Genomic DNA, 15,182 nt, shown 5'->3' on the forward strand with positions numbered 1-15,182 from the left:
TCAAATAATCTTAAAAAATGATTATAAATATCATTAAAGTCCTTTTTTTCCCCCAAAATACCAACCATTTCAGGAGTTCATCTTCCCAAAAGAGTTTTATATCATTTTAACACCAGATGTTTGTTTTGGAAAGTAAGTAAGAAGGAAGAAAAAGCTAATTCTAACTGAAATTAAAGCCTTGATGTTACTTTTTACAATCAATTCAATTATGAGTTAACACTTTTGGCATCATCACTCTTATCTGTTTCATGTTTTTATATGGATTTTATTTCAAGTTTCATTTAACAGTTGAAGTTTACGAGGGTTTTTGGTGTTTTACAGTGTCCAACGTTGTCATTTGAACTGGGCCTACTTTAGGACAGATGCATGCTGGGATATCTCACCATGCGTGCCTCACTCTACTTGTGTGTATGTGTATGTCTGTGTGTGTGTGTGTGTTTGTGTGTGAGTCTCTGTGTGTGTGTTTGTGTGTGAGTCTCTGTGTGTGTGTATGTGTGTCTCTGTGTGTGTGTGTGTGTGTGTGTGTGTGTGTGTGTGTGTGTGTCTCTGTGTGTGTCTCTGTGTGTGTGTGGTGAGCCTCTAAACACCCCGGTTTTTTTCAGTGTTTTTTTTCCTCCATGTGACAGTTAAAGAGCCTCGCTGTGCTCCGCTAAAATGCTGGGGGGACTCGACCCCGTAACCATAGCAACACCAGGCCCCAACAAAAGTTGTTCTTTTCAGAGGTGTGTGTGTGTGTGTGTGTGTGTGTGTGTGTGTGTGTGTGTCTGTCTGTGTCTGTGTGTGTGTGTGTGTGTCTGTCTGTGTGTGTGTGTGTGTCTGTCTGTGTCTGTGTGTGTGTGTGTGTGTGTCTATTAGTGGCAAGCTGAAAATGGGAGAAAGAGTGAGTGTTTGTGTATGTTTGTGTGTGTTTGTGTTTGTGTGAATGTTGTGTGTGTGTGTGTGTGTATGTTTGTGTGTGTTTGTGTTTGTGTGAATGTTGTGTGTGTGTGTGTGTGTGTGTGTGTGTGTGTGTGTGTGTGTGTGTGTGTGTGTGTGTGTGTGTCCTCCGGAAAGGGAAAGCTGGGCTGACAGTTGTTTCTGCAGGCAGGCTTGGCAGACCGAGGCTCTACTGTTTATTGTGATCTGAGATGGAGGCACTTATCAACCTTGGAGAGGAGGAAGAAGAGGAGTGTGTGTGTATTTTGATACGGATATGTGTGTGTGTGTGTACACATGTGTGCCTGCACATGTTCAGTCCATGCGACCCAGTATATATCCAACATGTGGTCAACAACCGGAAAGTGTTCATTATGACTATTATGCCCATCTGAAACCAGAGCCCAGTCTGCTCTGATTGGTTAGCTGGCCGCCTCTGTTGTGATTGGTCTACCACTTACATATGTCCCGCCCCTTAGCCTACCACGTAAAATGTGTTTGAGCGCTAGCCCATTGAAGCACAAGTGTCACACCGTGATGTCATTTTGTCCCGGAAGCAAACAAAGGAGTCCAATGGAGGTGTTTCAGGAGTGTGTTGGAGAGGGAACACAGGGATTTTACCCTTTGCAGACCATTTACCAGCACTAAAAGCTATAACACACTACAGGAAAGGGAAAACACAAAAAGTATTATCAGGCCCCGTTAACTTATCTTACCCTCTGCTGCCTCAATTTTGTAAAAATGTTTCTCTCCAGGAAGTCCCCTGCCTTTATGGAAGGGCGATGCTACATTATTGGATCACTCCTTTAATCAATAGAGTTGTTTACTCCGACCACACAACAGCTCGCCGTTTACAAGCGCAGCTACAATCCCGAAATGTGTGTTTAGGCTCCGGGTCTATACTGTTTAGTTTATGTGCAGAAATAGAGTGAGGTTTATTTATGACCACGCAGCAGAAAGTGTCCGGTGTTTATAAGTACAGATAAAGAGGGGAAACTGCTTCTGCTCCACTATCACATTTATATGGTATGGCTCTACCCAAGTTAGAAATATAGGTAAGGTGTATTGATTCATTATAATTATATTATTTTTATTTCTTATTTTATTTTTTACTATGATTTATTTTTGTTATGATTTCTTTCTTATTTTATTTTTATTTTATTCAGTCCTGCATTTATTGACTTTTGCTTTAAGTCATTTTTTTGTGAACTTTTTCCCCCTTTTTCTCATAATGTTTATTCACATTATTATTAGTGTGTATCTCTATCTGTGTGTGTGTGTGTGTGTGTGTGTGTGTGTGTGTGTGTGTGTGTGTGTGTGTGTGTGTGTGTGTGTGTGTGTGTGTGTGTGTGTGTGTGTGTGTGTGTGTGTGTGTGTGTGTGTGTGTGTGTGTTGTTTCATGTGTGCTCTTTTCATTCTCCCCTGTCTTTCTGATTGTTGGTGTGTATCCAGATTGTGTGTGTGTGTGTGTGTGTGTGTGTGTGTGTGTGTGTGTGTGTGTGTGTGTGTGTGTGTGTGTGTGTGTGTGTGTGTGTGTGTGTGTGTGTGTGTGTGTGTGTGTGTGTGTGTGTGTGTGTGTGTGTGTGAGAGTTTGCAGAGGGTCCACACAGGGAGAGGAAACAAGCTTCAGACCTTGTAGCTGCTGTCAGCCAATCACACATTAAGGCCCCTGTAGTTCAGCCAATTGATGATCAAGGCTCTGGCCCTGAGTCCCACAAGAGGAGGAGCCAACACTCATTTCCCAGAAGTGCTGTGTGTGTGTGTGTGTGTGTGTGTGTGTGTGTGTGTGTGTGTGTGTGTGTGTGTGTGTGTGTGTGTGTGTGTGTGTGTGTGTGTGTGTGTGTGTGTGTGTGTGTGTGTGTGTGTGTGTGTGTGTGTGTGTGTTGTTTCACTGTTCGTGGAAATATTTAGATTTAGAGACACAGAGAAATGTACCCAGACATGACTAATAAAAAGCAGCATGATGTGTGCACACACACACACACACACACACACACACACACACACACACACACACACACACACACATCTGACGTCTCTTTATCATCTAGAAACACATTTGGTATCAGTGGCAGTTCAAAGTACAAAAGGAAAACTGAAGAGGAAAATATAAAATCTGCAGAGATTTCTGACATGCTTAACGAACGACTTAGCTCTTTTTTTTGTCTATCAGGAAAATGTGAAATGCACCTCATTTCACCCTCTGTCTGAAACCAGGGCTCTGATTGGTTGAACCAGCCGGTTCAGGAAATGTCCCGCCTCTTGGCCTATAACCTACAATGTATTGGAGCAAAAAGCCAAAAGAAGCACGAGTGTTAGTGATCTCATATACCGGAACTTTGTGATTTTGGCCTTTGCAGACCATTTACATGCACCAAAACCTATATAACACACTACAGGAAAGGGAAACCCCCATGAAGCGTAATAGGGCTTCTTTAAACCAAAGTGGAGCATGTTGTAGACTCTTCGGGATGGAGACGGTATTACATGAGAGCAGAAACAGGACGATAGTGACGTAAAGTGTCGGATGTAGATCAGTGGGGGGGGGGGGGGCGGGGGGTACACACCACATGGCTTCTTTGGGACAGACAAAAGAAAATCATTCAAGATTTCATTTGAAAACATTTCATTGCATTAAGTCATCACAGATGTCTTCTCCTCGCTCTCTCTCCCTGTGGCTGCGTCCAGTGAAGTCCAACTAATTACAGTGGCTATCAGGAGTCTGTGTGTGTGTGTGTGTGTGTGTGTGTGTGTGTGTGTGTGTGTGTGTGTGTGTGTGTGTGTGTGTGTGTGTGTGTGTGTGTTCCTGCCACTATTTCTCATTTCAAATAGCCCATGGTGCTCTGATGGAATGCCGGGCTGCGCAGGCACACACACACACACACACACACCGCACACACACACACACACACACACCGCACACACACACACACACACACACACACACACACACACACACACACACACACACATATACACACACACACCTGCTCATTAACTAGCTTTCCAAAACCAATCAGTGTGAGTGTGACAGAGGAGCTCTGTGTAAGGGCATACACACTCACACACACACACACACACACACACACACACACACACACACACACACACACTGGTTGTTTTATAATCTTCGGTTCAAACCAGAAGGGACTCTGAAGTGAATACAACTCAAACACAGAGTTTGAGATAAAAAAGAGATCTAAAAACAGTACAAATTAAACTTTATTTATAAAAAAGACAACAGTGAAAACAACAATATAAAAAAACTCAATAAATAAAAAATATAAAGAAACATAAAAATAATCTTTCTTTAAATATGCCCTTAAATAAATTAATAAAATAAATATTATAAAAGCATATATAAATGATCCCATTGTGTGTAATATGTTGTCTGGATATTTACAGAACATTTCTGAAAATGATTTGTCGAAAACTTATATGGAATAAAATACAATTGAATGAAGAAACATACAGAAGAAAATTGAAAAGAAAACTGAAAAAACAAGTATTAATGAAATAAAAAGAAGGAAATCATTTATTTTACCTGCTAAAAAGTGTGTCCTGCAGGGAATTGGGTTTCAAAACGCACCTTTAATGCACCCCCACCTTTAGAGAGAGAGGGATGATGGGAGATGAGTGGTAACCCAAGAGAGGCAGAGGGAGAGGGAGAGGGAATCTTTAATTAGAGACAGATGACTTTGCCACGCCTCAGAAGGCTGGAATTACACTGCAGGCTATGAGGCGAGGCTAATTTCACATGTAATTGTTGCTGCATTCCTCGCTGTGCTGCTAACGCTCCCTCAGTCCACACAGAGAGGAAGAGGAGGAAGAGGAAGAGCCAGGGAGAGAGTGTATTAATGATTAAGAGAAAGAAGTAAAGCAATTAGTTCCTGCAAATGTCTGTGTGCTGAAAAAAAGGCTTTAGCTTTCAGACTGTAATACCTAGGAAGAAGAAAGACAAGGAGTAAAAGAGAGAGAAAGGAAGGAAGACACTAAATAAGGGAAAAGTCATTTAATAAGGAAGGCAGGAAAAGAGGAAGTGAAAAGTGAGGAAGAGGAGGAGAACATTCGAAAGTGAGGAACAATCGAGAGAAGAGAAACAAGTCTGTCTTTAACCAATAAAAAACCCTTTGCAAACAGCAAAGATCTCTCCTTGTCCTACAAGAGAAATTCCTGCAGCTCAGGAAAATCACACACACACACACACACACACACACACACACACACACACACACACACACACACACACACACACACACACTTTTTTGTCTTTGTAGACTGATACTGTATTCCCTTCTCTCCAGAGACTTGCAGAGCGCTGCCTTGCTGTGTCTGGTGTGTGTGTGTGTACAGTGTGTGTGTGCGTGCGTGTGTGTGTTCAGTGTATGTACAGTGTGTGTGTGTGTGTGTGTGTCTGCCAGCATGTGTTAAGTCGAGCGTTTCCTGGGTCAGATGTCTGGGATCAATTTTTGTCGTTTGTCGCATATTGTTTTATTAGCCGAGATCTGAAGTCCTGTGGGACTGTGTGTGTGTGTGTGTGTGTGTGTGTGTGTGTGTGTGTGTGTGTGTGTGTGTGTGTGTGTGTGTGTGTGTGTGTGTGTATCACCCTTACATATTTTCATTTTTTTTTCATTTTGAACGTCCATGTGTTTTCTGAGGTAATAAAGCCTCACGTTGTCATGGTAACGTGTACATGTTTGCCTTTTTTTGTCAGCATGTGTGTTTGGATTTAAATGCGCGAGTGCAGTAAATGCGGCTGCCCTCCAAAAGTACACACATGTTTTTAAAAGTTGTACGTCATCATGCCTTGGTGCTTTCACTTTCTTGTGTGTGTGTGTGTGTGTGTGTGTGTGTGTGTGTGTGTGTGTGTGTGTGTGTGTGTGGTGGTTGTGTGTGTGTGTGTGTCTTCTCTTCCCACATGCACTCAAGTGTTCATAGTTTTCTCTTGTGTGTGTTTTTCGAGCTTTCCGACCTCGGTGCATCTTAGTGTGTTCCCCGTCTCTCTCATCAGTGCATGTATGTGCTGGCGTGGGTGTGTGTGTGTGTGTGTGTGTGTGTGTGTGTGTGTGTGTGTGTGTGTGTGTGTGTGTGTGTGTGTGTGGATTATGTGTCCTGTGGGAGGCTGTTTCCTGTGCGTTTGTTCTGTCAGTCTTGATAAAGTCGGGGATATATCTGCTTTAGAACAAAGAGACACGACTCAGCAGCATCTCGCCAACTTTCCTCCCTCTCCCCCTCCTTCTCCCCCCTCTCTCTCCCTCTCTTTCTGTATCTCCCTCTCCTGAGACTCAGCTTCCCAGGAACGCCGTCTGACTGAACGCTGACGGTAACCCACACACACACACAGTCAGGAATGAGCAGAAATCTCACGCAGAAATAAAAGTAGAGTTGACGACGAGCCTCGAGCCAATGTCAGGCCAAGGTGGCTGAGAACACGCCTGCAGAGTTTCCCTCCAAAACAACAAGCGGCGTCTCCATGAGGTTCAGATTTGATGAAGAATAAACGTCAGGGAAAGATTGAGAATTGGTTAAAACTTCCACCCGAAAAAAAACTATTTTTGTTGGATTGGAAAAGTTCTTAAAATGCAAACACAGATTATTTTTGTTCACCTTTGTGATGTTCGGCTGGTTTTGGAGCTTTAAGAAAGGTATTTGATTAGTAAGTCACTGTGATGTTTGCGTATAAAGCCCTTCTTTCTAAAGCTTTATGATCATTGAAGGCAATAAAATATTATACGACTTGTTGATCAGAGAAACACACACTCTGTCTCTCTCTCTCTCTCTCTCTCTCTCTCTCTCTCTCTCTCTCTCTCTCTCTCTCTCTCTCGTGCACGTGGCAATTTCTCTTTTACTTGATTTTATATCCTTTGACATATTGTTAAAGTGTGTGTCTCCAAAGTAATGTTTAATGACATCTCAAGGGGAAAGCCTCCTTTAAAGAGTGTGTGAGTCTGTGTGTGTGTGTGTGTGTGTGTGTGTGTGTGTGTGTGTGTGTGTGTGTGTGTGTGGGTGTGTCTGCATGTGTGTTAATGTGCAACATGCACGATATTACAAAATATAACTGGTATTTCTGATACGCAATTAATGCATGAGTCACATTGTGTGTGTGTGTGTGTGTGTGTGTGTGTGTGTGTGTGTGTGTGTGTGTGTGTGTGTGTGTGTGTGTGTGTGTGTGTGTGTGTGTGTGTGTGTGTGTGTGTGTGTGTGTGTGTGTGTGTGTGTGTGTGTGTGTGTGTGTGTGTGTGTGTTCCATTCATCAAACTGCTCTCCGTTTGACCTTGGCACCCTCTTCATTAGAATAAAGATTGTCTGTCGTTTAGGCTACATGGTTGGTCTGCTGCTGGACACATGCGCACACACACACACACACACACACACACACACACACTGACAGCCATGCTATTACATTTCTGTCATTGTATTGGAATGGAGAGAGGAGGCGGAGGTTGAGTAACGGAGGGAGTCAACGATCAAATGAGAGTGAATTATTTAAAGATATGTTTTATTTATTATTGCAGGTAATGATTATTCCCCGTAGTGTCTCTTTGCTGTGTAACAACCAAGAAAATCCTTATTTTAAATTGTTTTTTATTCTAGAAATGTGTGGATATCTTACAACAGTGAGGCTTTTATGAAACAACTTGAACAAAACAGAAATATTAAGGTTAGAATTCCAGTTTCTAAATCCCCCTTTTTTATCCTCTTTAGACTATTTGTCTCATTGACTCCATTTACAACAAACAAACACACACACACACACACACACACACACACACACACACAGAGGCGGAAGCCAACAACAGAGGAAGTGTTGTTGACCGACACCTGCCCACTTCAGTAAGACTCTATGTCAGGGACACACTCACACACACACACACACACACACACACACACACACACACACACACACACACACACACACACACACACACACACACACACACACACACACACACACCACTGATAAGGTGATGATTGGTAAATGGATCGCTCCCTCTTTTTTTAATTTATAAAGTGAGGCTCTGTTTTTATTGAGTAGTTTTAATAAAAACACCCTGGTGCTGTTCTGTGTAACAGACGGAGGAAGGAGAATAATAACGACCTTTATTGATTTTAATATTAACAATATTGTTTTTGCTGAACTGGAATAAAAGTGAAGAACAATGATACACCCCCAAACATGCATAAGTGTCCATACACACCAGCAAATGCTCCCCCCCCCCTCTTCAGTATAAAGCTTCTCTTTGTTCAGATCCTATATAGTGGGATCCATCCAGCTTCCTATGAGGCCAGAAACACACACCAACACATGTGTACTTCTTCGACACTCTCTCACTCTTCTGAAGAAATAACAAGGAGGGATAAATCCTTCAAAGAGAGATCAGTTAGCATCTGAGCTAAACGACTAATGCCTTGCACAAACTACACGACTTTCAAAGTCGTACGATCGCTAGCCAGTTCACACTACAGAACTCGCTCGGGAGTCTTGAAGTCGTTGTGGTGTGCACACTACGCGATTGAACGGCGACAGGGGGTCACACACTACCCGATCAGTGAATTGTGTAGCCTAGCTACAACTTTACAGTTCAAAATCAGGTTTCAAACAGCTGTGTCGACTTGTTGTGTAGGACAACGCTTCTTCTCCTTTTTTGAAAGTTGTGCAGCTCCTCCCCGGGGCTTTTCCACACCCCGTGTCTTGTGCTCTCATTGGCTGTAGCTCTTCGGCACACCCCTTACCAGGCACAACCCTTTTCACACTACAGGATTTGGACTCGCCGACAGGTCCAGATATTTAGCTTGCTAGATATGTGTCGGGCGTCGGGGAGGCGTCGGGGAGGCCTCTGGGATGCGTCGGGGAGTCTCGCCTCGCTCTTGAGCAGTTCACACATAACGATCAAATGCCGTCTGGGAGCGACCGATGCGCCGATTTAGCGCCGATTCGTCCCAGAGCTCCAAAATCCGTCTGGGAGCGACCGATTGGGCTAAAACTCGTGTAGTGTGAACTTGGCATAACTGAACACAACCCAAAATACAGTCAAGTTGACCCAATGAGTATCATTGTATGAAGCCATTTGGATAAATAGTGTTCAGGGAGCAGGGAGTGTGTGGGATAGAAACTCACCATGGGGGGAAATTTGGAATTTTAGCCTTTGCAGACCATTTACATGCACTAAAACCTATATAACACACTACAGGAAGGGGGAAAGCCTTAAACATATTAGGGACCTTTGCCATAACTTCACACATGGATAACTTACATCAGTCATGATCGTGGGATGGCACTCTCCCCTTTCTGTTAAAGACGGTCCGATGTATTTTATGCGACAGAAGATAACAGGGGAAGCTTTGGAGCTCCTTTCCTCATGGAGTGGCAGCTCTTGTCACGCCTGCCTGCTTACAGTCAGTGCTTCCTGGTCGTTTCGCTCAGTTAGGAACCTTCCTAATCCAAAAATACTATTCGACAGCCACTTGGTAAACATTTTCTGGAATTCCTACTTTTCTTCTTCTCATATTGTTCCACCTCACACCGTCTTGCCAGAAGAGAATTCCCAGGGTTCTTAGGGGGTCAAAGGTCACCTGGCATCAACCTATAGCGGCATCCCGCAGACTGTGTGACTCAACCTCCTCTGTGCCAACACACATACACACACACACACACACAGTCCTTCTCTTTCTCGTATTTTCGGCCGGCATCTTAGCTGACACGAACAAATGTATAAACTCTGGAGAAATGCAGTTTTATCGGTGATCACTTTTGATCATTTAATTGGATGGTGTGTTCTTTATACATCTCTGAAACATACATTTCGTTCTTTATAAGAAGAACGTTGAGATAACGAGCAAATAGTATAAAGCCTTACCTGCATCCCGAGAGCCTTCAGTGTTGATTATACTCACACGATTTTCAAGTGTTTGAAACAAATTAGGAGGATTAGAGCCTTTTGTGAGATCTGAGATCAAAGTCCAATTCTGACAGAGATCGTTTGAATGCAAAGAAAAAACATCTGAAGACATTAAATAGAAATTACGCGAAAAAAAGTCTAATATTTTTGATAAAAAGTTCAGAAATATGACGGAGAAAGTGAGGAACTTAAACATTTGGTTGAAAAAGACAAAATTATGAGAAAGAAATCTAAACTATGACTTTTTTAACTTTTGAAAATGATAAATGATCTCACCCGTTTTTTTATAATGTACAAAGAAAGCACATAAAGTCACATTTTCAGGTGATTTGGAAAATCCATAAATAGCCGAGAGGATTGTTTCTTGATTTTTCCCTTTGGCTTTCTCAGTGGACATTTATTAGTATGTGCATTTATTCAGCTGTCTTTATTCTGCTCACTGTTCTCTCTCTGTCTCTCTCAACAGACTGGTAGAAATTTCACCCTCTTTGCTTTGTACTAATGACCTCCAAGCGACACACAAACATTCACACACACACACATACACACACACACACACACGCACGCACGCACGCACACGTGACTTGCTGAGAGGCTGAATGGCGAGCCGTCTTTACCGGCCAGTCAAATGGCTCATTCATCCGGTTTCCATGGCAGCAATTAAAACATGTTGCCGGGTCTTTTGTTGTGTCGCCTCGTTTGGAAAGAGAGAAAGTTTCTCTTCCTTTTCTTTCTGTGTTTTGCATCTTTTTGGTGAAAGAGAAACGTCCAGAAGCTCTCAGCAACACAGAGGGCCGTGTTCAGATCGAGTTCAGTTTACATTTAAAGTTAAAGGTTTATTTACGTTCAGTTACACAACATCAATAAGTTAGAGAGGAGGAAATATTTAGAATAATCAAGAGTCGTATCTAGACCGAAAGAAATAGGAAGCACTATTTAAATGTGGTAATTATCTATTGTTCTGATCTGTTAATAAGTCTCTTATCATGTTGAACTTAAACCCAACGTGCCTATAATTTATAACAAAAACAAACAAACAATTGTTTGAAATCATCTCAAAATTGGGAGAGAAATCGGCACAAATCCTCTCCTTTCAACACAAGGCAATTCAAAGTGCTTTACAAAAATATATAATCATTTAAACCTTTAATCAACATATCCTACTGAAGTAAGGGAAACTGGAGGCCGTTTGGAGAAGGTGATGTCACTTCAAGGTGTTATGTGGCTGTACTTTTACAGACCGAACACACACACACACACACTCACACACACACACACACACACACACACACACACACACACAGGTTGAAGTGTCTGGCAGTATAAATGGGGTGTCAGAGAGCCACTTCCTGCTCTTTCAGAGCCGGTGGAACATCCATCTCAACCGGAGACACTCACAAACACACACCACACATACACACACACACACACACATAAACACACACACACACACACACACACACACACACACACACACACACACACACACACACACACACACACACACACACACACACACACACACTCACATGTAAGCAATACAGGGTTTTTTACCTCCTGCAGACACACTCTTTGTTTATGGATGAAAACACGAAGAGAAAGGTGGATAAGAAGGAAAGTGCTAGGAGGAGGAGGAGGAGGAGGAGGAGGAGGAGAGAAACAATGTTAAACACATAAAAATCAGGAGGAAGCAAACACAAAGACACAGGAGGAGAGAAAAGACGATGAGGAGGAGGAGGAGGAGGAGGAGGAAGATGTGTCCTTATCACTTCCCCCAAACTTTAGTTGCCGCGACGACAGAATCGTTCCGTTACGCAGCCTCCGACAAACTTCTCTCATTTGTGCGGATAAGATGAATCTGCGAGGGGAAAAAAAAGCTAATGTTCAAAATGCATTAAATGTTTTTCATGTATGACTGCATTTTTGCTGACATTTCAGCTCCGCGCTCATTAATATGGAGACCAAATTAAACTTATGATTGCTTGTTGATTTTCTCCCCCTCCTCATCCCTCCCTCTCTCCTCTCCTATCCTCCCCCCTCTCCCCCGCTCGTCTGTTTCGTGAAGCGTTTATCCCTCGATTCTCAGGTTTCTGTTAAAAAGCTCAGAGAATTGTCTTATTAATCAATATTTATGGTAATAAAAATAGGATTTACTAGATTAATTGTTTGGGTATTATAACTTGTTCACGGTTCATGTCGCCTGTAGGAATGTATTCTTAAAGAAGACGTATGTTTTTAATAGTTCCTAGTTTTGTTTTTCCTAACATCATTTTTTAAAATCTCTAAAATGTCTAAAAATAATAGTTTTCCAAAAATATTCAAACTATATTTTTCAGGCTTTTTTTTAGAATTGTTTTACTCTTGGTATAAATATATTATTTGTAAGTATATCTATCACACCAGCCTGAACCACTTTCTCACCCTCTGTCTTAAACCAGAGCCCAGTCTGCTCTGATTGGCTACAGTAGCCGGCCGGCTCTTTTGTGATTGGTCAACCCCTAAGAGATGTCCCGCCCCTTAGCCTATCACGCACAATGTGTCAGAACGCTAGGCAATAGAAGCGTGAGTGTTTCGTAGTGATGTCACTGTGTCACTTTGGAATTGTATCCTTTGCAGACCATCTACATGAACAGAAACCTATAATCACACACTACTGGGAAGGGAAAACCCCCAAAGTTTTTTTTACACAGAATTCGTACTTTACAAAATGTGTCTGACTGTCACCAAGATGTGGGTGTTGCTCGCATGTTCTCTCGGAGATCACAGTGTGCGACAGCCTGTCACATCTCCAGTGTGTGTTATTTTGGACGTCACCTTGTCCTCTGTGTTTATTTACTGTATATTTTTCTCCTTCTCTTCCTCACACACACACACACACACACACACACACACAGACACACACCCATCTCTTTGTCTTCTTCATTCTCCGTCCTCAGGCCCGTGGATCTCAGTCCATCCTTGCATGGAGATTGACTGGAGGCATGAATACATCACAACTAGCCATCCATGCATCCCTCCCCTCCTCACCCCATCACTCTCCCCCCCCCCCCCTCCCCTCCTCCCCCCCACCGTCCCATTTCTCCAAGATCCCTCTCTCAGCACTTATCTCAAAGTTCGGATCTCATGCATTTTAATCGCAGTGTCTATCTTCCTCTCTCTCCCTCTTTTCTTTGACTTTGGTTCAGTGGCATCCTTCAAACAAACAACAACAACAAAACAACCCCCCCCCCGCTTCTCCCCACCAACCCTCTTTTTTAAATCAATATTTGCCATCAGCGAATAAATCGTATAATTTCCTTACTGTTAGAGGAGTGCGACGGCGACATATTTACCTTCCACTCGTCTCTTCTTCTTGCTGTCGATCCCTCGTTCTCGCGGCGTGGCTATTAGCTAAGTGAAGGGGATGGATGGCTGTGAAGCACCGAGCGATAGCATCTCCATCAGAATCGGCGACATTGAAAAATGGCTGCCGCCTCTCTGATGACAGCGCAGCAAAAAAAAAACACACATGCGTACACACACACACACACACACACACACACACACACACAGTCAGAGAAGAGACATTTAAATATTCAAATAGGGCCGGGCAGTAATGATAAACGACAAGGGAAAAGTAGAATCAAGTAGCTATCGATGCAGAAAATGAAAAGAGGAGAAAGAGAAAAGAGGAGGAGGAGGAGGAGGGGAAATTAACCAAAAAGAGGATGGAGGCATTGAAGGAGAGTTACGCTAAGAACTGAAAAGAGGGGAGATAGATGGGGAAAAGATGGAAGCATTAAACAAATACAAGAGGAGCGTTACAGTAACGACAATAAAGATGGAGAAGTGTGGAGAAAGGGAGAGAATAGACAAGGACCAAAGGAGAAAGAGCAGCGAAATATGGAGAGAGAAGAACAGTAGATGGAGGAATGAGAAAGTTGATTAGCTAAAAGAGGTATTGGATTAAGCTAAGTGAGGATATGAAAGAGGAGAGAGGCAATGTGGTGAGGATACAAAGCAAAGGATAACAATTATCACATGAGGAGAGAAAATGGACGTACAGGAAAGAAAGGTCTTGACAAAAAGAGGTTAAGACTGAAAGATGGAAGACAGACAGAATTAAAGAGGCCCTATTATGCATTTTATTAGGTGTTTGTGCATGTCAATGGTCTGCAAAGGCTTAAATCCCCAATATTCAGAACATAGTGACATCACTTTGTAACACTCGTGCTTCTATTGGCTAAGGGGTGGGACATCACAACAGAGCAGACCAGCTAACCAATCAGAGCAGACTGGGCTCTGGTTTCAGACAGAGGGGGAAAAGAGGTGCTGCAGCACAGGCAGTATGAGAAACTTAAAGAGCTTTTTGAACATTAAAGCATGGAGACATGTCCCAGGAGAGACACTACATACTGATATACACCTAGAAATGATCATAGTATCTCCTCTTTAAGAGAAAATAATCAACTAGGACACGTTTTCACATAAAAACAAAATGCAGCAGTCAATTCTGTACAAAAACCTCAATTAATATATATATATATATGTATATATAAACTAGGTAAAAAGGTACTCATGGCATACATACAGCTCCTCCACTCCCAACACTACAGCACAACAAACAGAAACCAGAAGGGAGTAAAATATCCAGCATCACTTCGTCGAACAAAATGGAGCATTTTTATAAAATCTTTTCCAGAAGGATTTCAACGCTGCGTTTGATTCCTGCACGGCTGCAGAGCTGCAACACTTTTACCTTTTAATGTGGTCAAAGCAGCGAGACAAATGCGCGGAAAACTCCAGCGACAGCCTCATGAGCTGCAAACAAAAACAATCAAATATATGCTGCATTTTTTTGGAGGAGCAGTTAAAGGAATAGATCAAATACTCACAACCTGTAGGCTTGTGAAGCTTCTCCCTGTGTGGAGGATGGCAGCTGCAATAGAGTGGATTCCAGTGCAGAATATTCATATGTCGTTTGTATAACTAAAAAAAGATAGTACATTTACAACATAGACAATCCAAATGATAATATGAACGTGTCAAAAAATATAGAGATCATGTCAACAATCTTCTTAGTGTTGGGAAAGTATCCTCTGGTCTGGTTCAGTCTGTCCATGTGTGTGACGTCTCTGTCTGTCCTCTGCTGTGTTTCCAGAGCAGCCACGCTGAGCTGATGCTGATGGAGAGCAAGAAGACCAGCCTGCTGGGTCGAGCCGAGTCTCTGAAGAGGAGCGGGACACAACTGCCCTGGCGACTTCCACCCAAAAATGCACAACCTGACGCACACCTGGAAACAGCTGGAGGTAACACACACACACACACACACACACACACACACACACACACACACACACACACACACACACACACACACACACACAC

General features: G+C 42.7%; 1 protein-coding gene across 1 annotated transcript in view; it reads left to right on the forward strand.

Annotated features, from left to right (window-relative positions):
- Positions 1–15,182, forward strand: part of akap6 (A kinase (PRKA) anchor protein 6) — a 136,873-nt gene that overhangs the window by 74,142 nt on the left and 47,549 nt on the right. Inside the window, 2 exon segments of the mRNA XM_063908026.1 lie at positions 14,956–15,045; positions 15,047–15,103. Coding sequence (XP_063764096.1) covers positions 14,956–15,045; positions 15,047–15,103 — 147 coding nt within the window.

This window comes from Eleginops maclovinus, chromosome 19 (genome assembly GCF_036324505.1).
Source record: "Eleginops maclovinus isolate JMC-PN-2008 ecotype Puerto Natales chromosome 19, JC_Emac_rtc_rv5, whole genome shotgun sequence".
In the NCBI taxonomy this organism is placed as follows: domain Eukaryota; kingdom Metazoa; phylum Chordata; class Actinopteri; order Perciformes; family Eleginopidae; genus Eleginops; species Eleginops maclovinus.